The 26000-nt window shown below is 45.7% G+C and overlaps 1 protein-coding gene across 1 annotated transcript in view; it reads left to right on the forward strand.

Annotated features, from left to right (window-relative positions):
• Nucleotides 1–26000, forward strand: part of rrn3 (RRN3 homolog, RNA polymerase I transcription factor) — a 180627-nt gene that overhangs the window by 136714 nt on the left and 17913 nt on the right. The window contains exons 16-19 of the mRNA XM_034191409.1: nucleotides 8847–9034; nucleotides 12501–12609; nucleotides 14940–15092; nucleotides 22456–22534. Coding sequence (XP_034047300.1) covers nucleotides 8847–9034; nucleotides 12501–12609; nucleotides 14940–15092; nucleotides 22456–22534 — 529 coding nt within the window. The remainder of the gene's footprint in view (nucleotides 1–8846; nucleotides 9035–12500; nucleotides 12610–14939; nucleotides 15093–22455; nucleotides 22535–26000) is intronic.

A 26000-nucleotide genomic window follows, 5' to 3' on the forward strand; every position in this document is an offset into this window, starting at 1 on the left:
GCTGAATCCCTTTTTGATTGACAGCAAAATGAGCGAATCAGTGATCTTTTGGTGTAAACATCCGTGGGAGCATTTTTTAATTTTCATTCTGTTCTGAGTTGAACCGGAGACTTTCCTAATCCTCTTAGTGGCATTTTCTTTGTTAAAAACGAATAGCGACAAATCGATCTTCTATTTCTGGTGGGTTTTTTTGTAGTTGCTTGTGTTTGCAGACTGACTTCTATCACTCTTTCTGACTTCTATCTCAGTTTCTGTTCCTACCGAGCAGCGGGTGCTGCTGAGCTCCTCCACCGTCACAAAGCGCTCACAGGCGGACAAACGTCACACGAGCCTCGCGCCAGTCCCAGCTAGCGAGCTAGCAAGCTAGCAAGCTGCACATAATGGCAGACAATTTGAATGTTGTGGACCAGATTTTGGTGAAGCCATTTGATAGTCTTCCTTACGAAGAAAAACTTAGAGTTAAACAGCAGGACAGATCAACTCCTCAGATTAATTTGGTGCAAAAGGAAAAGTAGCTCAGCTCTCAGTGGTTTGCAGGCCAAAGTTAAAGAAATAGCCCCCAGGTCAATGTTTGTGCATTGTTATGCTCACAGACTGAATCTGGTTCTGTCTCAGGGGGCTAAATGCTTATCTGAGTGCAGAATATTTTTTGCATCACTCTCTGGGTTTGCCACATTTTTCTCAAAATCCACAAAGAGGATGCCTTTTCTTGAGTCTGCAGGCTGCTCAAGGTTGCCCAGAAATGCTCCTAGTCGATGGAATTTCACATCACGGATAGTGAGCACTGTGGCAAACAATTATGATGCCTCCTCCTGGATGATGACACATTAGACTGTGCCAAAGGCCTTCTGATGAAACTGGAGGATTTTGAGTTTGTGTTCATGTTGTACACATATGAACAAATCTTCTCTGAAACTGACGTGGTGTTTAAAATTGTCTAGCAGAGAGCTATGGATGTTCTGTACTGCAAGAAAAGAATTGAGTGTCTTCTTGCTTTTGTCAAAGAGAAGAGGTCAGAGGGGGCTTTCCAAGCTGTTTATGTCAAAGCAGCAGATCTCACATCAGACCCACAAACTGAGCCCGTGAGAACACGCCGTCTGTCACAACTACAGGATCCCAAGGAGCGCTACAGAAATCTGTACATGGCCATCCTAGACAATCTCACAGAGCAGCTACCTCAGCGTTTTGCACATTTGGAAAGTCTGCGCTTCTTGGAATTGGTCAATCCAGGGAAATTTGATGAGATGAGACAAGTGTTTCCAGAGGAGGCATTTCAGAGTGTCCTGAAAAGTTTTGGCCAGTTCTTTGATTCAGGGAGACTGAGGTCTGAACTTCAAGTCCTATATTCAAACCAGGACTTGCCAGGCAACAGGGGAAAGCTATGTGATTTCTTGCTGTTTCTGAAAGACGTGGAGTTGGACAGTGCAATGCCTCAGGTGTACAAACTATTGTCATTAGTGGCAATGATTGGAGCTAAATCTGCAGGTGCAGAGAGGAGCTTCTCCTGTTTAAAGCGGCTCAAGTCTCTGCTGGCCATTGAGAGGACACTAGTCAAGTCCCTGGAAAAGACGCCTTGTTGGTACGACAGGGTCACAGATCATTTTCTTGAAAAGGAACGGAGGGTAGAATTTACGTATAAATAAACCGACACATTTTATGATGTAGGCCGAAATTGAGCTTCCCCTCCTTGAAAGACCAGCATCCGCCACTGCACACGACGGTCCCACATCACCACAGAGTTCACTTTGGAAATGATCCGGTCATGTCAGTATGTTGATGCCGACCGGAGCGCGGCTCGCTCTCCACCGTTGTGCGGCCGTCTTTCAACCGGTTGTACCGCTCCTTAATCTGTGTGATGCCCAGAGGATCGTCACCGAAAGCCGTCTGAATAATCCGAATGGTTTCCACCTGGCTGTCGCCCAGTTTGTGGCAAAATATGATGAAGTCGCGCTGCTCCAGTCGTTCCGCCATTTTCCTTGCAAAGAAAAAAATGACGAGAGACTCCACCCATCCTCACACAAAGGCTGCTTACAAGCAAATGACACAACCGACAGGCGTGAAAAAAATCACGCATGCGCACGAAGGTTCAAGGTTTGCTCATGCAAGCACACGTGATTCAAATCCATCAGGTTTTTGAAAAAATAAAAAAGTCCGATACTTTTCTAACAGACCTCGTATTTGCATTGTCAACTGTGTCTGTATCATGGCCCAAGCAGAGGGTCACCCCTTTGAGTCTGGTCTGCTTCAGGTTTCTTCCTCAAATCATCAGAGGGAGTTTTTTCTTACCACTGTCTCCTGTGTTCTAATTGCTCTGGGGGTTAATAAGGTTTGACCTTTACTGTGTGAAGCGCCTTGAGGCAACTTTGTTGAGATTTGATGCTATATAAATGAAAATAAATTGAATTGAATAAAAATGAAATTAAGGTCTAACCTTACCAACAAGTTGGGTGACGGGGGCCAAAGGTGGGTGACGGGGGCCAAAGGTGGGTGACGGGGGCCAAAGGTGGGTGACGGGGGCCAAAGGTGGGTGACGGGGGCCAAAGGTGGGTGACGAGGGCCAAAGGTGGGTGACGGGGGCCAAAGGTGGGTGACGAGGGCCAAATTTCAATTAAATTCAATTCAAATTTATTTATATAGCACATTTAAAACACAGCTGCAGCTGACCAAAGTGCTTCACAATAATAGCAGTACAAAAGTGTAAAACATTAAAGGAAAAAAAAATTAAAATAATTAAATAAATAAATAATCTAAAAATACAGAGCAAAATAGCAGCACAAAGCATACACCACGTAGCCAGTGTTGAAAGCCAGGGAGAAGAGATGAGTTTTCAGTCTGGACTTAAACTGTCCCACAGACTCTGAGGACCTGACAGTCAGCGGAAGATCATTCCAGAGTCGTGGTGCTGCCACAGAAAAGGCTCTATCACCTCTGGATTTAAGCCTGGCTTTAGGAACAGCCAGGAGAAGCTGGTCAGCTGACCTCAGAGCCCTACGTGGCTGCAAGAGCTCACTCAGATACATCGGGCCTATACAGTGCAGACAATTAAAAACAATCAGCAAAACTTTATATTTAACACGAACAGCTGACAGGGAGCCAGTGTAAGGTGCAGAGCACAGGGGCCCAAAGTTGGGTGACAGGGCCCAAAGTTGGGTGACGAGGGCCAAAGTTGGGTGACAGGGGCCAAAGTTGGGTGACGGGAGTTAAAGTTGGGTGACGAGGGCCAAAGTTGGGTGACGAGGGTTAAAGTTGGGTGACGAGGGTTAAAGTTGGGTGACGGGGGCCAAAGTTGGGTGACGGGGGCCAAAGTTGGGTGACGGTGGCCAAAGTTGGGTGACGGGGGCCAAAGTTGGGTGACGAGGGCCAAAGTTGGGTGACGAGGGTTAAAGTTGGGTGACGAGGGTTAAAGTTGGGTGACAGGGGCCAAAGTTGGGTGACAGGGGCCAAAGTTGGGTGACAGGGGCCAAAGTTGGGTGACGGGGGCCAATGTTGGGTGAGGGGGGTTAATGTTGGGTGACGGTAGCCAAAGTTGGGTGACGGGGGCCAAAGTTGGGTGACGGGGCCCAAAGTTGGGTGACGGGGCCCAAAGTTGGGTGACGGGGACCAAAGTTGGGTGACGGGGAGTTAAAGTTGGGTGACAGGGGCCAAGGTTGGGTGACGGGGACCAAAGGTGGGTGACGAGAGTCAAAGGTGGGTGACGAGAGTCAAAGGTGGGTGACGGGGGCCAAAGGTGGGTGACGGGGGCCAAAGTTGGGTGACGGGGACCAAAGATGGGTGACGGGGAGTTAAAGTTGGGTGACGGGGGCCAAAGTTGGGTGACGAGGTCCAAAGTTGGGTGACAGGGGCCAAAGTTGGGTGACGGGAGTTAAAGTTGGGTGACGAGGGCCAAAGTTGGGTGACGAGGGTTAAAGTTGGGTGACGAGGGTTAAAGTTGGGTGACGGGGGCCAAAGTTGGGTGACGGTGGCCAAAGTTGGGTGACGGTGGCCAAAGTTGGGTGACGGGGGCCAAAGTTGGGTGACGAGGGCCAAAGTTGGGTGACGAGGGTTAAAGTTGGGTGACGAGGGTTAAAGTTGGGTGACAGGGGCCAAAGTTGGGTGACAGGGGCCAAAGTTGGGTGACGGGGGCCAAAGTTGGGTGACGGGGGCCAAAGTTGGGTTACGGGGGTTAATGTTGGGTGAGGGGGGTTAATGTTGGGTGATGGTAGCCAAAGTTGGGTGACGGGGCCCAAAGTTGGGTGACGGGGCCCAAAGTTGGGTGACGGGGCCCAAAGTTGGGTGACGGGGCCCAAAGTTGGGTGACGGGGACCAAAGTTGGGTGACGGGGAGTTAAAGTTGGGTGACAGGGGCCAAGGTTGGGTGACGGGGACCAAAGGTGAGTGACGAGAGTCAAAGGTGGGTGACGAGAGTCAAAGGTGGGTGACGGGGGCCAAAGTTGGGTGACGGGGGCCAAAGTTGGGTGACGGGGCCCAAAGGTGGGTGACGGGGCCCAAAGGTGGGTGACGGGGACCAAAGGTGGGTGACGGGGGCCAAAGTTGGGTGACGGGGGCCAAAGTTGGGTGACGGGGATTAAAGTTGGGTGACGGGGAGTTAAAGTTGGGTGACGGGGGCCAAAGTTGGGTGACGAGGTCCAAAGTTGGGTGACAGGGGCCAAAGTTGGGTGACGGGAGTTAAAGTTGGGTGACGAGGGCCAAAGTTGGGTGACGAGGGTTAAAGTTGGGTGACGAGGGTTAAAGTTGGGTGACGGTGGCCAAAGTTGGGTGACGGTGGCCAAAGTTGGGTGACGGGGGCCAAAGTTGGGTGACGGGGGCCAAAGTTGGGTGACGAGGGCCAAAGTTGGGTGACGAGGGTTAAAGTTGGGTGACGAGGGTTAAAGTTGGGTGACAGGGGCCAAAGTTGGGTGACAGGGGCCAAAGTTGGGTGATGGGGGCCAAAGTTGGGTGACGGGGGCCAAAGTTGGGTGACGGGGGTTAATGTTGGGTGATGGTAGCCAAAGTTGGGTGACGGGGGCCAAAGTTGGGTGACGGGGCCCAAAGTTGGGTGACGGGGCCCAAAGTTGGGTGACGGGGCCCAAAGTTGGGTGACGGGGACCAAAGTTGGGTGACAGGGAGTTAAAGTTGGGTGACAGGGAGTTAAAGTTGGGTGACGGGGGCCAAAGTTGGGTGACGGGGACCAAAGATGGGTGACGGGGCCCAAAGGTGGGTGACGGGGGCCAAAGGTGGGTGACGGGGGCCAAAGTTGGGTGACGGGGGCCAAAGTTGGGTGACGGGGATTAAAGTTGGGTGACGGGGGTCAACGTTGGGTGAGGGGGCCAAAGTTTGGTGACGGGGGCCAAAGTTTGGTGACGGGAGTTAAAGTTGGGTGACGGGGGCAAAGGTGGGTGACGGGAGTTAAAGTTGAGTGACGGGAGTTAAAGTTGAGTGACGGGGGCCAAAGTTGGGCGACGGGGACCAAAGTTGGGCGACGGGGACCAAAGTTGGGCGACGGGGACCAAAGTTGGGCGACGGGGACCAAAGTTGGGTGACGGGGGTTAAAGTTGGGCGACGAGGACCAAAGTTGGGCGACGAGGACCAAAGTTGGGTGATGGGGGTTAAAGTTGGGTGACGAGGGCCAAAGTTGGGTGACGAGGGCCAAACTTGGGTGACGGGGACCAAAGTTGGGTGACGGGGACCAAAGTTGGGCGATGGGGGTTAAAGTTGGGTGACAGGGCCCAAAGTTGAGTGACGGGGGCCAAAGTTGGGTTATGGGGACCATAGTTCAATTCAATTCAAATTTATTTATATAGCACTGAGCATTACAATAATCCAGACGTGACGTTATAAATGCAATTAATGGCTCTTTCAAAATCAACTTGAGTAAAATAAGATTTAATCTTGAAAAGAGTCCTCAGCTGGAAGAAGCTGGCCCTGATGACAGAGCTGATGTGCTTATTAAATCTGAACAATGGGTCAACTGTCACCCCTAGATTTTTTAACAAAGGGCGGCAAACAGTGGACAGAGGACCAATAACACTGTCTTGTCCTTGTAGAGGGTCACTTTGCCCGTACTCTAAACTCTCAGTTTTATTTTTATTAAGATTCAGAAAATTAGCTCTCATCCAGACTTGTACATCATTTAGACAGTCCTGTAGTATTTTTACAGCAGCCTGGGTATCACACGAAATTACAGGAAGGTAAATCTGAATGTCATCTGCAAAACAATGAAAACAGACTTTGTGCTTTTTAAAAACAGACCCAAGAGGGATCATGTACAAAGCAAAGAGAAGTGGTGCTAAAATTGAGCCCTGGGGAACGCCATATTTAAGAGGAGACACAGAGGAAGAGTACTGTCCTACATTAACAGAAAATCTTCTGTTGGAAAGATAGGACCGAAACCAATTTAGCGCTGAACCCTTAATACCTATGTGCGTCTCGAGGCACTGTGATCCACTGTGTCAAAGGAGTTAAAGTTGGGTGACGAGGGCCAAAATTGGGTGACGGGAGTCAAAGTTGTGTGACGGGGGCCAAAATTGGGTGATGAGGGACAAAGTTGGGTGATGAAGGTCACAGTTGGGTGACGAGGGCCAAAATTGGGTGACGGGAGTTAAAGTTGGGTGATGGGAGTTAAAGTTGGGTGACGAGGACCAATGTTGGGTGACGAGGACCAAAGTTGGGTGATGGGAGTTAAAGTTGGGTGATGGGAGTTAAAGTTGGGTGACGGGGGCCAAAGTTGGGTGACGGGAGTTAAAGTTGGGTGACGGGGCCAAAGTTGGGTGACGGGAGTTAAAGTTGGGTGACGAGGGCCAAAGTTGGGTGACGGGAGTTAAAGTTGGGTGACGGGAGTTAAAGTTGGGTGACGGTGGCCAAAGTTGGGTGACGGGAGTTAAAGTTGGGTGACGGGAGTTAAAGTTGGGTGACGAGGGCCAAAGTTGGGTGACGGGGCCAAAGTTGGGTGACGGGAGTTAAAGTTGGGTGATGAGGGCCAAAGTTGGGTGCCGAGGGTCAAAGTTGGGTGACGAGGGTTAAAGTTGGGTGACAAGGGCCGAAGTTGGGTGACGGGGGTCCAAGTTGGATGACGGGAGTTAAAGTTGGGTGATGAGAGTTAAAGTTGGGTGACGGGAGTTAAAGTTGGATGACGGGGGCCAAAGTTGGGTGACGGGGGCCAAAGTTGGGTGACGGGAGTTAAAGTTTGGTGACGGGGGCCAAAGTTGGGTGACGGGAGTTAAAGTTTGGTGACGGGGGCCAAAGTTGGGTGACGGGGCCAAAGGTGGGTGATGAGAGTTAAAGTTGGGTGATGGGGTTTAAAGTTGGGTGACGGGGGCCAAAGTTGGGTGACGGGAGTTAAAGTTGGGTGATGGTGGCCAAAGTTGGGTGACGGGAGTTAAAGTTGGGTGACGAGAGTTAAAGTTGGGTGACGGGAGTTAAAGTTGGGTGACGGGGGCCAAAGTTGGGTGACGGGAGTTAAAGTTGGGTGACGGTGGCCAAAGTTGGGTGACGGTGGCCAAAGTTGGGTGACGGGAGTTAAAGTTGGGTGACGGGAGTTAAAGTTGGGTGACGGGAGTTAAAGTTGGGTGACGAGAGTTAAAGTTGGGTGACGGGAGTTAAAGTTGGGTGACGAGGGCCAAAGTTGGGTGACGGGGCCAAAGTTGGGTGACGGGAGTTAAAGTTTGGTGACGGGAGTTAAACGTGGGTGATGGGGGCCAAAGTTGGGTGACGGGGCCAAAGGTGGGTGATGAGAGTTAAAGTTGGGTGATGGGAGTTAAAGTTGGGTGACGGGGTTTAAAGTTGGGTGACGGGGGCCAAAGTTGGGTGACGGGAGTTAAAGTTGGATGACGGGGGCCAAAGTTGGGTGACGGTGGCCAAAGTTGGGTGACGGGAGTTAAAGTTGGGTGACGGGAGTTAAAGTTGGGTGACGGGAGTTAAAGTTGGGTGATGAGAGTTAAAGTTGGGTGACGGGAGTTAAAGTTGGGTGACAGGGTTTAAAGTTGGGTGACGGGGGCCAAAGTTGTGTGACGAGGGCCAAAGTTGGGTGACGGTGGCCAAAGTTGGGTGACGGGAGTTAAAGTTGGGTGACGGGAGTTAAAGTTGGGTGACTGTGGCCAAAGTTGGGTGACGGGAGTTAAAGTTGGGTGATGGTGGCCAAAGTTGGGTGACGGGAGTTAAAGTTGGGTGACGGGAATTAAAGTTGGGTGACGGGAATTAAAGTTGGGTGACGGGAGTTAAAGTTGGGTGACGGTGGCCAAAGTTGGGTGACGGGAGTTAAAGTTGGGTGACGGTGGCCAAAGTTGGGTGACGGGAGTTAAAGTTGGGTGATGGTGGCCAAAGTTGGGTGATGAGAGTTAAAGTTGGGTGATGGTGGCCAAAGTTGGGTGATGAGAGTTAAAGTTGGGTGACGGTGGCCAAAATTGGGTGATGAGAGTTAAAGTTGGGTGACGGTGGCCAAGTTGGGTGACGGTGGCCAAAGTTGGGTGATGAGAGTTAAAGTTGGGTGACGGGAGTTAAAGTTGGGTGACGGGGGCCAAAGGTGTGTGATGGGGGCCAAAGTTGGGTGAGTAAGGGGGCGGTGGTTGTGTGATGGTGGAGGTTTGGTCTTGTTGGTGCCGTGATGTTCTGTTTTCGAGGATTTGTTCTTCAGGTGTTTTGCTGGTCATGTTCGGTTCCTACAAAACCTGCTTTAGAAGCAGCAGAATTACTGGATCATTAAACATAACTGATGAAGTTTTAGGAAAACATTTTGGCCAGTAATTCTGCTGTCAGTTGGCTGATTTGTCTCTTTACTGGTGTTAGAAACATGGGAGCTTGATGATGGAGCAGAGGCAGAGACAGGTTTCGTCTGTGTCATCTGGACTGTTTCTGTCTCCTGTCTGGCTGCAGGACGGTGCGGGCCTGTCTGGACTTACTGATCCACTGGATCCATGCTTACCTGGACAGCCAGGATGTGAGCGGCAAACAGGCCTGCTGTGACATCAGCCTGCATGGACCGTTCTACGCCACCTGTCAGGCCGCCTTCTACACACTCATCTTCAGACACAGAGCCATCCTCCAAGCCGACATGAAGACAGGTACAGACCCTGATAAAGCTCATTATCGGTTCTAGTCCCATCTGGATGGACCAGACTGCACGTCCTTCAGATTAGATCCTTGGGGGAGTTTTCTGACACCATATCTCAAATACGTAGGCACTTAAAGAGACTTTTAGAAGACAGTTCGAGGGTCTGTCATTTTATTTATGTATTTTCTTTATCAGTCTGTTCACATTCCGGTGCATCAGCGCCACACGTCTGTGTGTTCTGTCCCCATGTGTCTTGTGCAGCAGGCAGATTAAAAAATAAAGACGCGCATTCAACACAAACTCGGTGGGATGGAACGCAGCGGAGCGCTTCCACCTCCTGCACATGGCACGCCCCTGCACGGAGCAGCCCACCCTGCACAGAGCTTGCACACTGGGGTTATGACTACAAAACTTTCATTTTCCTGATGTTGCATTTGATGAACTTTTACCCATAGATCACTTTTTTGAAGTTTATTTCATTGGAACATGAAAAAACCTCCCGCACCGAGCACCACATCACTTTTAAAAATACACAAGTTTACACAATACTATTTAAAAATAACGTAACAAGAAAAGAATTACCAAGTATCAAGAAATAACAAGAAAATATATACAAATAAATATTGCTAAAATATGTTAATAAACAATAATTAAAAGAAATAAAAAATAAAGGTAAAATAGATAAAATTGAACATGCCACTCAACAAAGTCTGCTGCCAAACTGGTGTCTAAACACTCTGTCAACCAGAAAAGCGTCACAGGTGCTTCAAAGTCTGGCTGAAGATGGAGTTAGTGTCTCAACACCATCAGAGTCTGTTGTCTGGTGTTGAACAATCAGAGATGCAGAACAAGTTAAGAACCGCCTCATGGAACTTTTCTCTGAAGAGAAATTTTGTTTGCATTTTGATGGTAAGAAAATTGACAATACGGAGTACCAAGTTGTGTGCTTGAAAAATGACAGAAGAACATTACAACTTGGCATTTTGGCTTGTGACAGTAGAACCACTGCAGACATCTATACCAAGATAGGACCTGCTTGATGAGTACAATGCATGGAACAGTATTCAGATGATCATCTCTGACACAACAGCAGTCAATACTGGTCGCAAAAATGGTGTAGTCAGGCTTCAGAGAACATTTAGACACAAGGGATTCGATGAACCTCAATACATCGGCTGCCAGCACCACATTCTTGATCTTGTTCTGCGACATGTGTTGGACTTCTTTTTTGCTATACGGTCACGGTCACCTAACATTAACTACGAGTTTATTGACGAGATTTTGGAACAGTATGATGATTTGCAAAATGCACACATGGGCACAGAAGTGATACCAGAATATGAGAACCTTGGCTGGAGACATGATTTTAAATTCCTTTTTGAGCTTTGTGAAGCATACAAGTTTTACAAAACGGAGGAAAAATGGCCTCGCATCAAATGGCACAAGCTGCCATCACTTCACAGTGCCAGGTGGAACTCATGAGGAATTTTAGCACTTATTGCATTTTTCCTTCTTGCAAAGTGGCGAGAACAGCTGAGGGTAACTTGTGATTTCATTGCAACTACATGGACGCGGGCCTGGTTTTCTAACCAACACCATTCAGAGACGGATTATGAAGACCTGCTGTCATCAATATCCAAACTTAAGTGTCCCAAAGCTGTGAAATGCTTCTCTACTCATAGTAGCTCAGAGAGCTGTAAGGTTGATGGAGGAGGTTTGTTCTACTTGTAAAACAGATAAATATCTTAGCAGCAAATTTATTAACACTAATACACAAATCTGAAACACTATTAAAAACATGACAAATGCTATATGTACTCATTTTCATGTATTCCTCGTGTATTGTATGTAAAACTGACATGTTATAATAAAGAGTGTTTGACCCGTGAGGTGTTTTAATGTGAAATATGAAACTGTCTTAGGTGCGAGAGGTTTTTTCAAGATCTGGCAAAACCAAAGTTATTTTTGTGAGTTTTAGGTAAGAGTTCATCATTTATAACCCCAGGCTAATAAATTTGAGATTTGTCATAACCCTATTGCGCGCCCCCTGCACGGAGCGCACGCTCCCACTGACAAAAGTCGAGGCTTCCAGAGGACAGTTTTGGATCTGCACAAATCCAGGTACTCCTTGCAGTCCATCTCTTTAAGGTTCATTATTCCAGTAATGATAGAAAGCTGCTGACCTTTAACCCCTTGGAACACAAAGTCAGCCCGCCTCTGGAGCTCTCAGTGGGCGGGTCGGTGCATTTGGCCCAATAAGATATGAAAGTGCACAGCCTGTAATAATTTTATAGGTCAGCAACACAACCTTAAAAGCTGCTCACCTTCGCAGGACGCCCACGAAGAGACGCCAGCACCTGTGATGTGTTAAAAGTGGAGCAGCTGTATTCTGGATCATGTCCAGAGGCCTTGTGGTCTTTAATGTCCAACCACACAATAAAACATGACAACAGTCCATTCTGGAAACACAAAGTTGTCATGACTGAGTGCCTCAGCCGCTGCCGTAGACAGGATCAGTCTGATTATTGCCGTGTTCTACCTCTCCGATGTGTAGGTCCAAGGGCGACGTCTCACCAAAGACGTCTCGTTTTCCAAACACTGAATCAGTTCACTCCTGTTTATAATGTCTGAGGAAGCTGACGTGTTGACTCGCGCTCAGTGCACCACTGGTTCCTTCTTCACGGGTTGCTAACTGACACGGCAGACCTGTGCGAGCGTCTCCTTCCCCATCCAGCGGAGCTGTCAGACTGTCCAGCTTTGATCTGGAGCTGTGATTTCTGATGTTTCTGATCCGTGTCCGTCCCTGTTTCCATTTTCTGTTGATGTTGAATTTTTCTAACTCAGTAAATAGTGAAAAAAAAATTCCTGTCAAAGTCCCACTGAGTGTCTGTGAATCAATGAAAAAGTTTGAGTCCTCAGTAACAGGTCTTCTCCCAAAGTATTAGAACCAGGAGGCCTGTTGAGGATTTTGTGAGAACTGAAGATGAACGTGAGCAGACGGTTTTTGAACAGCAGCTTTTACTTCCTGGTTCTTGGACCTGGACGTGTTAATTAACACAGAACACGGCGTTACGGACGGGTCACATCCTGGCTGTACTCGCATATCACTAAATGTAATTGGTCATAGTGTGAGATATACATCATTCAGTCAGTCTTTCAGGTTCTATACCTGCTCAGTGGTGTGGAGGTCATTGTGCAAAAGGCGGGGCGCCAGTCTGTCACAGGGACACAAGTGTAGAGACGGACACACGCAGGAGCACCTACGGACAATTTAAAGTTTCCAATCCGTCTAACCTGCACGTCTTTGGATGTGGGAGGAAGCCGGAGCAGCTGGAGGAAACCCACACAAACACGGGGAGAACCAGAAAAGACCAGATGGCTGGCTGACTGTGTGTGTGTGTGTGTGTGTGTGTGTGTGTGTGTGTGTGTGTGTGTGTGTGTGTGTGTGTGTGTGTGTGTGTGTGCGTGTGCTTCAGGTCTGGAGTATCTGCGGAGTCTGAACCTGGAGCGAGTGGTGATGAGCCAGCTGAACCCTCTCAAAGTTTGCCTGCCATCTGTCACCAGCATGTTTGCTGCCATCACCAGGTACGTGGTCCAGGTCCACTGCAGCACTTAAACTGGATCACCAGGTTTCACCTTTTGTCCCTTACAGTCAAAGCCCGTTATATGTATAAAACGGCCGAAAGCTCTTATGTAACAGATTAGTTACAGCCAGGGGGCGCCAAACGATCAACAAGGAGTCCCCAGCAGGCTGACGTATTTCCTCAGTTCAACGCCTGACCTTAAAATCAGGACCTGCCTCATTTAATGACCACGTCAAAACTTCATCTGATAAGCGGCAGACATTATGTGTAGGGATGCACCGATCCTGATACCAGTATCAGGCATCAGCCCGATCCAGTATTCATTTACTTATAAAACTGATACTCTGATACTCTGTCACCCGATGGCCCTTTACAGCAGTGTGATGTCAACCTCTCAATGGGGAATTTTCACACACACACGCGCCATCATTTCTGGACTATAAGCCGCTACTTTTTTCATACATTTTGAACACTGCAGCTTAAATAAGGATGCAGCTAATTTATGGATTTTTTTTTACAGGCTTTCATGAAATTTACTCATAAATCGAAATACGTCCATCATTGCTGTCCATTGATTTGCTGAAAGCTGTGGTCCATCATGTGGACTAAATTCACACACAGAGTAAATATAAAGTCTAACCTGTTCCTTTCAGTGTAATTCATCATCACATGATCCTGAAGACAAATAATCCACATAAAGCCTCCTGAGTTTGGAAAACAACATCTGAAAATACTTTAATTCCCTGTTGTTTCTGAAAAAAGTTCCTCTGTGACTTTGGCACTTTGCACCACAGTTCCTCCGTTAGAACTCAGATCAGGGTTTCCATGGTGGAGGTCGTCCATCAGGTTGGTGAGTTTCAGCTCCTGGTGCAGCTGTCCAGGCCAGGAGACCAGCTCGGTCCGCTACAGGTGTAATCCACTTGTTGGGTGTCTGTGCTCCACAAGTTGAAAGTGTCACTGTGCCTCGTTAACATCTCAGGTCCTGCAGGCATCAGGTGATTCTGTCTGCATGCAATGAAATTATCCCATGATCCACAAAGAAAATAAATAAAATAATGATAAAATGACTCAGTTTTGCCTCCGTGTGGAGCGGAGACGCTGCGCCACACCATGTGTGCATGCGATGTCGTGCTCATCAATATTTACATGTTCCACCTTTGGGGAAAAAAACATTTACGGCATGTATTTGTATCTGTTGCCGGTACGTTTTTCATTAAAAGTAAAAAAAAAATAGTGTGGAGAGTGAAAGTCTGTTTAGCTCAGTGTTAATTATAAGTATTAAGTATAAAAACAGAAACAGGTTCACAGCTGATAAAGAAGAGAAGCTTCTTTTCATCAAAAAGAATCTGCCCTTCACATTTTCAAAAAAGGCTTTTAGTGCTCACAGACATAAAGTTATTGATGGACAGTTTCAGTTCAGTTCCTGGTGTATATTTTACAGGTTCCATTTCAGTGAGACGTCTGTCAGCGTCATGTTTGTTAAGAAACACACAGTTCATGTTAAAGCACAGTTTGTTGAAGTCAAAAAGTGAAGTTACGTGATTTAAGTGAAATGTTTGTGAAGGAAAACAAAGCTCATAGTGGGGCGGCACAGCAAAACACTTCATTCTGTGACAAAACATCAAAGTTCACACACACATTCTAAATGAACTAACGTTTACTTTCACATCCTGGAGCTGACCTCTAATGAGCTACAGGGGTCAATAAAGATTTACACAGGGGTCAAACTTTAAAAATGCTCCAATCATGTTGAAAACTATAGCAGATTATTTGTCTGATTATAGTTTGGACGATCTGTGACTGAACGTTCTGGAGTTATGGAGTAAAAACAGTAAGAATAGTGACAAAGATCAGTTTCAGTTTGTACAGGGGTCAAAAGTTAAAGCTGCTCCAGTTTTGGTAAAAAGTGATGCAGATTATTGGTTGAGCTAATAGGATTAATAAATGGAATAGTTTTGACTGTGTTGAATGTTTGATGTCTAAAGTAAAGGTCAAACAAGGTCAGTGTCCATTGGATTTTATGAGATATGTTACTCTGTAACATAACTAAGCATGACACATGGTGCCAACTGTTCCAGGAGCCCCCCCCCCCCCCCCCAACCTCCTGCCAATTATCCTCAGATTTCGCACTTTTCATTTCATAGCATTGAAATGTTTGATTCTTGTTAAAATATTTGAGCTTTAAGGTAGTGTGTGTGTGTGTGTGTGTGTGTGTGTGTGTGTGTGTGTGTGTGTGTGTGTGTGTGTGTGTGTGTGTGTGTGTGTGTGTGTGTGTGTGTGTGTGTGTGTGTGTGTGTGTGTGTGTGTGTGTGTGTGTGTGTCCCCTTGCAGGAAGTATCAGGTGGTGTTCTGTTACACAGTGATAGAGAGGAATAAGAGCCACGTACTTCCAGTGTTGCGCACATCTGCAGGAGGTGAACGTGTGACCACCAACACCAACCCTCTGGACAGCTTCTTCCCATTTGACCCCTACCTGCTTACAAGGTAGTGTGTGTGTGTGTGTGTGTGTGACTGTGTGTGTGTGTGTGTGTGTGTAAACACACTAAAGTGATGGCCTTTATGTTGAACATGTGGTTTCAGCACGACATGAATATGAAGGTCAAGCAGTGATGAAAGTTTTCCAGAAATTACCAGAAATCCAGGTTTGTACTCACGTGGTGAATGTGTCTGGATTATTTTTGGTAACATGCATCAGAATCTACTCATTCAGTTCCACGTCCAAACAGTTGGTGGCAGTAATGTGCCGTGTTGGTTTGCAAGCTGCCAATATCTCCAAAGAAGGGTTATTTTGTTTTGGGTTTTGGGAGTTTATTACATCAGATTTTAATTGTTACTGCCATAACAATTAAAAAGTCTCAACTTTAAATAACTTTAGTTATTTTTATTTTTTTAACTATCAAGTAATCAAAGAAAATAGCACAGTGCAGTTTCATATTTCTTTGTATTTAATGTACACGTGACCTTTCTTCCTATTTTATATCTAAATAAAATGTTCAAGGTTCTTTATAATGTTAATCAAGAAATTATCTCAATTCAATTTCAATTTAATTTCATTTATATAGCACCAAATCACAACAGAGTTGCCTCAAGGTGCTTCACTCAAGTAAGGTCTAACCTTACTAACCCCCAGAGTACAGTGGTAAGAAAAAACTCCCTCTGAGGAAGAAACCTCAAGCAGACCAGACTCAAAGGGGTGACCCTCTGCCTGGGCCATGATACAGACACAAATTACAGAACAATTCACAGAACAAATATTCAAGAAATGTTGTTGGTGCACAGGACAAGAGGGTCTCCAGCACAAATACCACACCCATCTCTGGATGGAGCTGCACCTTAAACAGAGAAAAAACCAGAATCAGACATCAGAAAGACAAAAATACAGTATAATTTGTCAGCATTAAGCAACAAGAAAAACAGAAGAAATACTAAGGTGATCACCGACCACTAGCCCTAAACTTCACTAAAAGACCCAGAATTTAGATAAAGTTGAGGCTGCAGCCCACTCCAGTTACTAATAAAATGAATTAAATCAAATCAAATCAATTTTATTTATATAGCGCCAAATCACAACAACAGTTGCCCCAAGGCGCTTTATATTACAAGGCAAAAGCCATACAATAATCACAGAAAAACCCCAACGGTCAAAACAACCCCCTGTGGGCAAGCACTTGGCGACAGTGGGAAGGAAAAACTCCCTTTTAACAGATTAAATTAAAAGAGTAAAAAGCATAGAAACATACTATACCAGTATGCTAGTCTTAAGCCTAAGCCTTAGACTTAAGGCTTAGGCTTAAACAGTTTTGTTGGTATGGGATTAAATAAGCAGGTTGTGCTTTTTGTAGACGTTACGAGTTTCATCAGCATGTCAAGAGAGATACTCTCAAATTCTTTAAATCTAGGTAATACCTCAGTACTGGCGCCCACCTCAATAGCAGGGTGTAGTGGCTGGGTTGAGGCATCTTGGGATATGTTTAACCTAATGTCTTCTATTTTAGCGCCTTGGGGAAACTGTTGTTGTGATTTGGCGCTATATAAATAAAATTGATTTGATTTGATTTATTTTCTTCTCAAAGTAATCCAGGAAATCTTGTGCTGTAAAAAGAGAGCAAACTACAGGTGGTTGTCCATGAATAAGTGTTGTCACCATGTTGAACAGGAACTTTGAGTTATGCTTGTTTTTGTTGATCAAATCAGAGTAGTAAGTCCACTTTGTAGCAAGTAGTGCATGCTTATAGTCTGAGATAGCATCACGCCACGCACGGTGGAATACTTCTACTTTTAAACTACGCCATTTCCGTTCTAGACCTCTAGTCTTGTGCTTGAGGTCACGCAGGTAACCATTGAACCAAGGCTACTGTCTTTTAGGGGGTGCACAGTTTTAACAAAGGTGGCGCAATCATGTCGAGTGCAGTTTTGAGAGCCGAGTTTAACCCTCTGGGGCCTGAGGGCATTTTTTTTTTTGACAGTTCACTCATCTGGCATAAGCAGCTGGTCTGCTCTGTGTAAGCCTGTGATCCTGTCAGATCTCAGAAGCTAAGCAGAGCAGGATCTGGTTAGTACTTGGATGGGAGACCTCTTTGGAACACCAGCGGCTGTGTGTGTTTCTCCAGGTAAAACTGGAGTTGCGTCAGGAAGGGCATCCGGCATAAAACTTGTGCCAGTTACCAATGCGGATCTGGGTGTATCCGCTGTAGCGACCCCAAACAGAAAACCAGGAGCAGCTGAATGAACAACAACAACTCGTCTGGCATAAATGTTTTATTATTGCTGTTATCAGCTCTCCCTGTATCCCACAATCAAGTTTTATGTCTCTTTTTTCAGGACAACTTGTGCTTTCATAATATATACAATAGTTGTGTTTTATAAGTCAGTCAGAAATAAGAAAGGAAAAAGTAAAGCGGAAATAATTTTCCACACACATTTATTCAAAGCACACAGTAAACTATAATAAACAACTGTTTTGACACTTTATAAAGGTAATTTGGGCTCTTGTGTGAAAGACTGTACAACGAAAATGTTCAAACAATAAACACAAATTCACATTTTGAACAATACAAGGTCTGTCCAAAAAGTATTGTACCTTTTTTATTTTTTTTCAAAAACTATATGGATTTGAATCACGTGTGATTACATCAGCCAAGCTTGAACCTTCGTGCGCATGTGTGAGTTTTTCCACGCCTGTCGGTTGCATCATTCGTCTGTGGGCAGGCTTTGAGTGAGCACTGGTCCACCCCTCCCGTCGGATTTCTTTTGTCTGAGAACTTGCTGAGAGACTGCCGCTTTGCTCCATGAAATTTTTTTCAGAAACTGTTAGAGACAGGCAGTTGGAAACCATTCAGTAGATTCAGTTGGATATCGGTGAAGATTCTGTCGGTGTCACATGGAGTCAGGAGTGTTAAAACCTTTTTAAAGACGGCCCACAGCGGCGGAGGGCGCACGGCGCGCCGAGCGGCCATTTGACAGGCTGGATCGACCAGATCATTTCTAAACTGAACGCTGTGTTGATCCAGGACATCATGTGACTACCACAGAAATGGCAACAGAGCTGGACATAGCACTTTTGCGGCACATTCCACTGTTACAGGAGATTTTGTAATGAAAGACGTGCAAAGGATTTCGCGCGTCGGCACGAAGCAGCTCAGGACGTGCAGCAAAAAAACACCTCCGTGTTGGAAGTCTCACAGGACATGTTGGGGCATGTCCAGCTGTTACACAATTTCTCGGATACTCACTTGACTGAAAGCCATCGAAAGCCGTCTGAATCTTCTGAATGGTTTCCAACACGGAGGTGTTTTTTTTTTTTTTTTGCTGCGCGTCCTGAGCTGCTTCGTGCCGACGCGTGAAATCCTCCGCACGTCTTTCATTACAAAATTTCCTGTAACAGTGGAATGTGACGCAGAAGTGCTATGTCCAGCTCTGTTGCCATTTCTGTGGTAGTCACATGATGTCCCGGATCAACACAGCATTCAGTTTAGAAATGATCTGGTTGATCCAGGCGCCGCGCTCCCTCTGCCGCTGTGGGCCGTCTTTAAAAAGGTTTTAATAGTCCATAATCCGTGTGACGCCGACAGAATCTTCACCGATATCCAACTGAATCTATCGTATGGTTTCCATCTGCCTGTCTCTAACAGTTTCCGAAAAAAATTTCATGGAGCAAAGTGACAGTCTCTCAGCAAGTTCTCAGACAAAAGAAATCCAACGGGAGGGGTGGACCAGTGCTCACTCAAAGCCTGCCCACAGGCGAATGACGCAACCGACAGGCGTGGAAAAACTCTTGCATGCCCACGAGGGTTCAAACTTGGCTGATGTAATCACACGTGATTCAAATCCATATAGTTTTTGAAAAAAATAAAAAGGTCCGTTACTTTTTGGACAGACCTCGTATATACAAAATGGTCTATGTGTTTTGTTTGTCTTCATCTCATAGCAATTTCTGTCTGCTATTACACAATGGTCACATCACAAACTTCTACTTCTACTGTGTTTTGGACTGTTCTGTCCTGCTCTGAAAGCAACTTTGACACTTTGGCCCATTTACACTCTGAGGAGTGGCCCCTCCTTCTCGCTCCACTGATATGGTAAACAGTGCTTTACGATGGAACGAGAGAGCTTGCCACGGGCTTATTCGATAACATTCATTCACAGGTAATTACGAGTGGAGCATCTTTGAAACTCACACACACTGTGTTTGAGCACGTGAGATTGTCATCAGAGGCTCTCCGTCTGCCCACTTTCACTGACCGTTGTGCGTAATGGCGCAGGGTGCACTGGAGCCAGCAACCAGATGGCTATTTAAACAGGAAAACTAGTAACACATCACTGCTAAAAAAAAGATCTTTGATTTATCACGTGAGGTAAATCTGTTCTACGATTGGATTTTGGAAAACCATGTGACGGTGAACCAATTCCAATTGGACACTCACATTGTTCACGTCATCACACAGCTTCTATGAGGAGTACAAAGATGGCCGATGGCTGGCTCGAAAGTCAGCAGAGTTAACTTTTCAGCAGAAATAAGTAAGTTTCTATCTCATGTCATTAAAAAGTTATTTATAATTTTGTAAAGCTTGATCTCAGCCGTAGTATACGACACCGTCGGCCCCAGAGGGTTAAAGTATCCACAAGACTGTCTACTGATTGCGTAGTTGCAAAATGTGAAGCTAAAGCCTGGTTCACACGGCAGGGTAATTAGGCTGATATCGGACCCGATCTTCCCCTTCCGACAATCTTAAGGACGCCCTGACAGTCGTGATGATGTTAAAGATAATCTTATCAGATATTCCTGTCGTGTGTGTGGTGTGTTCAGAGTGCTCTGATCTGCTTGGAAGGGCGTCAGGAGCACTCCGATCGCAAATCGGGGATATTCAACATGTTGGATTGCCTTGGCCTGATATTGCAGCGTGTGTTGTGTCCTCCGACCAAAACGAGCACGCAGGCTGCTGAATGTGACGTTCATCCAATCAGAAAACGAGGTGACGGACGTATGAAGCGGAAAATAAAATCAAAACAGCTGTTCTGACTTACCAGAAAGTCTGGTGGTCGCGCTGTCTCCACTCCTTTAATGAACGCCTTTTCTTTTTCTTTTTGTATTGTTTTTTCCCTCTGTTTTAAATAGTCCACAAAGTACCTCTGTTTGTTTACTCTGAAGTCACGTTTAATCTCGAGAGATTTTGTGAGATTTCCTGTCTGAGCTGTGAATGTTGGTGTGTGAAATCTGTTTGTGTGTTGTGTTGTTGTCCTCACTGTGTGGCTGAACACCACACACTGTACCACCAAACCTGTTAGAGCAGGGGTGGCCAAGTTCGGTCCTCAAGAGCCACCTTCCTGACACTCTTAGTTGTCTCCCTGCTCCAACACACCTGAATCCAATGAAAGGCTCATTAAAAGTCTGCTAATTAGTCTTTCATTGGATTCAGAGCAGAGTTAGAGCTATGATTTTTTTTTTGTTTTTGTTTTTTTATCTTCACGTGTGCGGTCTCTCAGGTTTTGGAAACCTAAAGATAATTTTAAAATCCTGTCTTGTGAACCAGGCTTAAGACATCAGGCAGTCTAACTTTGAGTTCAGTCTTAGTTGAGGAGTTGATGCATCACTGCAGTGATAAATAAGGTTGTTGTTTCACTAAACACGGCAGCGAAACTGTAAACTTAATAAATGAGTGATCAGAGACCACTGATGTAAGAGGCATGATGTCAGTATTTGTGACAGCAATACCACCTGCTGGGCAAAAATACCAAATCCAGGATATTTCCACTAATATGTGTCGAGTCCTGAATGCATTGCTGAAATCCTAATGCATCCACAATTTCCATAAGTGATTTGCAGAGGGGATCAGAAGGCTTATTTATATGAACGTTAGTCACCAATGATCAGAATGTTATCTGCACTAGTTGACAAGTTAGAGATGAACGCACCAAATTCATCTAAGAATTCAGAATGTGAGCCAGGGGGCCTATATACAGTGACAGGGCCAGGGGGCCTATATACAGTGACAAAGTAATACAGCTGATTTTTATTCTTCTGACCTTGGCAGTGTGTAATATCCTGAGCAGAGCGGAGAATCAGATGCTCAAAGGAGTTATATTTGTGACCCCCAACAGCTAATAAGCTAAACCTAGATTTATAGATAAAAGCAACACCAACAGATGAGTTATGATTTTAATTTACAGATGAACCTCAAAGATTTCTAAAGAATCTTTTTCTTAACTTCAAACTATTTTATTTGCAAGTTTCTAATGTAAGAAAAGTTTTTAAACTTAAAAATGTATAGTAATCAGAAATTAATCTTGAAGTAAAAAAACATATTTGTAAGGATTTTAAGGTGGCCAAGAATTTGAAAACAGAGATCATCAATAGATCCAAAGCTCCTGACAAAACGATGAAAGCGATGAAAGTTTTGTCTGTGTTTGTTTGTGGAATTGTTCATTTTTTTCTATTTTAATATTTTGTGTGCCGAATAAAAAACTTTGTCACTTTGTCAAAACACAGAAGTGAGTGAAGGTTGGAAGGTTGAGCAAGTTGGTGCATTAATGTGCCATAAATACTCCTGTTGTTCCATTTGAATTGATACTGAGGATTATTATTATTTTTAAGTTCTTTGAATTGTCATTTCATTTACTGTGTACCTTTCTGAACCACAGTGTGTGTTTTTGGATTAAAGGCTGGTCGCACAATACAAGTTGTGTGAAAAGACTGAGGTGGAAACCTGACCTGACCTAACAAAAAAAATAAATTATTTGGAGATTTTCTTGGTGGATAAATGGACCTGAAAATGTACCAGAATGCTTCTGAGATTTAATTTTTTTTTCTGCTGGAGAACCTCCACACCCCCCACCAGGACCTTCAGGCCTTTGCCAAAGATTGTAATTTTTTTTCCATGGCCCACTTTCATCACTGGTCAAAGGTCAGCATCATTGAAATATGCGAGATGATATGTGATGTCGACATCTTTCTTTGTGGGGCGTGGTTGAGGTCAGAAGGCGCATGGGTCATGGTCCCTGACAGACCCAGCAGAGCCGCTGGAGCAGGTCACGGTCAAAGCCATGCAGGCAAACCAGATCAGAGGTGCACAAGGACCACCTACACACTGTGAGGGAACATCAGCTCCAGTCTGTTATCCCTGAGACACCTTTCTCTGGACATGCTCCAGCGTGCAGGTGGCTGAGGACACGCTCACGTTTCACCTGACTCTGTATCTCGTGTACCGTGCAGGGTGGTCCCGTGGTGTGGATGCAGCACCTGCCTGCTGATCAGAGCTGTGACCTTCTCTTTAAAACCAGTTTGCACGTGGTCTCTCCTCTGGGCAGGTGGACGTGTCAGGGATGAACCGCTGATTTTGTGTGTTTGCAGGACTGCTCACATGATTGCACCTCTGTACCAGGTTTGGGAGGAGCCAGCAGACACGGAGCTGCCCCCTGCAGGCCAGTTGGTGAGTTTCTGTTCTGATTTCCTGTTTCCCTTCTCCTGTGTGAAGCTGCAAGTCTCATCACACTTAAAACAACTAAAAGACCCAGACAAGCCTGTCTGACTCCGGCTTCACCAGCTCCCAGATACACACACTGCTTTCAAATGTGTTCATTTCATTTCTCTCAAGGACAAAGTACCCACTTAAATACTGCATTTAAATATATTTTAAAAAGATGATAGATGACCACAATAATCATAATCTGAAACAAAATGAGAATATGAAGTGAAGTATAAATATTAGAATAAAGGTTTAATGTTTTTCTTGGACCTGTGCTTCCTGTTAAAGGTTCAGACACGCCACAGCGTGTCTGAACTGATGACTGATGAGAAATATGAGTGTTTCGTCATGACAGACTTGGATTTTTACATGTCTTACATCCACAACAATAGATGGGGCCACACTCTTTGTTTTCAGCTCTCGAGTCTCTGAGACAACAAGCAGAAGTCATAGTTTCAGGTATTATTTACAGTCATATTCACAATGATAATATGTGTTTTTAAAAAGTCAGTGGAGCTCAGAATCCATAAAATAGCTTTGATTTCCATGAACACAAATACACTGTAAATTCTATTACAAATAAAAACATGAAGAATAATGAATCACAGAAAGTGAATATAAATATGAGGCTGTTCATAAAAATATCAGGGTGTGTTTTTCTTTACAAACTCCAACATTTACTGTATGAAGTGTAACACGCTTGTAGATTTCTATTTCCTGTGACCGACTGAACTCATATTTAGTTGTATGAACACTGTTTCTGAGACCTGCTTCACATCTGTGTTTCATGGAGACGACCAGCTTCTGTCTCCTGTGAACAGGTTTTCCAGTCCAGGTCCTTTGGACTACAGTCCACAGGTCCTTTGTGTTTCTTGGTTTTTTCTCAGAAACAGTGTTTTTGACGTCACCCCACAGGTTTTCTGTTGGATTAAGGTCCTGGGATTGGACTGGACTCTCCATAATGTTAATCTGGTGGGTCTGGAACCAAGATGGTACTGACTTGTTGGTGTGTTTGGGGTCGTCGTCTTGTTGAAACTCCCACTTAAAGGACATTTCCTCTTCATGTATTCTGATGTGTTCAAACTGATCCCTAATGCTGGGATGTGATCAATAGACCCAACACCACAGTGTGAGAAACATCTCCAGATCATTGTGCTCCATCAGGCTTCACTGTGACTTCAGTTTTTGGGGGTTGTCTGACAAACTATCTGTGGCCCTGAGATCCAAAAAGAACCTAAAAATGTTGCTCCGTTTCTCTTCAGTCAGCGGCTTCTTTGTCAAACCTCTTCAGCACATATGGGTTTTTCCACAGTGAGACTTTGTGGGGTCTCTTGTCAATCGTTTGTCTTCACACAGGCATCTTCGAGTTGTTCCAGGACTCACAGGTACCTTCAGACCCACGTGAGCTCTGTTCCACATGACGCGGTGTCTGGACTGTGGTGCACTCTCCACAAGACACACATGTGCAGAACACGTGCACAGCCGGCTGGACTCACCTGATCAGTAGATCAGAGCACACTGCTTCTCATTTGTGTCATTTCATCAGTGTATGTCTGTGACCATCAGACACAATGAACAGATTACAATCACAGATCAGCACAGCAGAGACTCAAACCGTCAGACACAATGAACAGATTACAGCTGCAGAGGACCGTGTCGATCACAGATCAGTACAGCAGAGACTCAAACCGTCAGACACAATGAACAGATTACAGCTGCAGAGGACCGTGTCGATCACAGATCAGTACAGCAGAGACTCAAACCGTCAGACACAATGAACAGATTACAGCTGCAGAGGACCGTGTCGATCACAGATCAGCACAACAGAGACTCAAACCGTCAGACACAATGAACAGATTACAGCTGCAGAGGACCGTGTCGATCACAGATCAGTACAGCAGAGACTCAAACCGTCAGACACAATGAACAGATTACAGCTGCAGAGGACCGTGTCGATCACAGATCAGTACAACAGAGACTCAAACCGTCAGACACAATGAACAGATTACAGCTGCAGAGGACCGTGTCGATCACAGATCAGTACAGCAGAGACTCAAACCGTCAGACACAATGAACAGATTACAGCTGCAGAGGACCGTGTCGATCACAGATCAGTACAGCAGAGACTGAACCGTCAGACACAATGAACAGATTACAGCTGCAGAGGACCGTGTCGATCACAGATCAGCACAACAGAGACTCAAACCGTCAGACACAATGAACAGATTACATCTGCAGAGGACCGTGTCGATCACAGATCAGTACAGCAGAGACTGAACCGTCAGACACAATGAACAGATTACAGCTGCAGAGGACCGTGTCGATCACAGATCAGTACAGCAGAGACTGAACCGTCAGACACAATGAACAGATTACAGCTGCAGAGGACCGTGTCGATCACAGATCAGCACAACAGAGACTCAAACCGTCAGACACAATGAACAGATTACAGCTGCAGAGGACCGTGTCGATCACAGATCAGCACAACAGAGACTCAAACCGTCAGACACAATGAACAGATTACAGCTGCAGAGGACCGTGTCGATCACAGATTAGCACAGCAGAGACTCAAACCGTCAGACACAATGAACAGATTACAGCTGCAGAGGACCGTGTCGATCACAGATCAGTACAACAGAGACTCAAACCGTCAGACACAATGAACAGATTACAGCTGCAGAGGACCGTGTCGATCACAGATCAGCACAACAGAGACTCAAACCGCCAGACACAATGAACAGATTACAGTTGCAGAGGACCGTGTCGATCACAGATCAGCACAACAGAGACTCAAACCGTCAGACACAATGAACAGATTACAGCTGCAGAGGACCGTGTCGATCACAGATCAGCACAGCAGAGACTCAAACCGTCAGACACAATGAACAGATTACAGCTGCAGAGGACCGTGTCGATCACAGATTAGCACAGCAGAGACTCAAACCGTCAGACACAGTGAACAGATTACAGCTGCAGAGGACCGTGTCGATCACAGATCAGCACAACAGAGACTCAAACCGTCAGACACAATGAACAGATTACAGCTGCAGAGGACCGTGTCGATCACAGATCAGCACAGCAGAGACTCAAACCGTCAGACACAGTGAACAGATTACAGCTGCAGAGGACCGTGTCGATCACAGATCAGTACAGCAGAGACTGAACCGTCAGACACAGTGAACAGATTACAGCTGCAGAGGACCGTGTCGATCACAGATCAGTACAGCAGAGACTCAAACCGTCAGACACAATGAACAGATTACAGCTGCAGAGGACCGTGTCGATCACAGATTAGCACAGCAGAGACTCAAACCGTCAGACACAATGAACAGATTACAGCTGCAGAGGACCGTGTCGATCACAGATCAGCACAGCAGAGACTCAAACCGTCAGACACAATGAACAGATTACAGCTGCAGAGGACCGTGTC

The sequence above is a fragment of the Thalassophryne amazonica genome, chromosome 16, assembly GCF_902500255.1.
Source record: "Thalassophryne amazonica chromosome 16, fThaAma1.1, whole genome shotgun sequence".
Lineage (NCBI taxonomy): Eukaryota > Metazoa > Chordata > Actinopteri > Batrachoidiformes > Batrachoididae > Thalassophryne > Thalassophryne amazonica.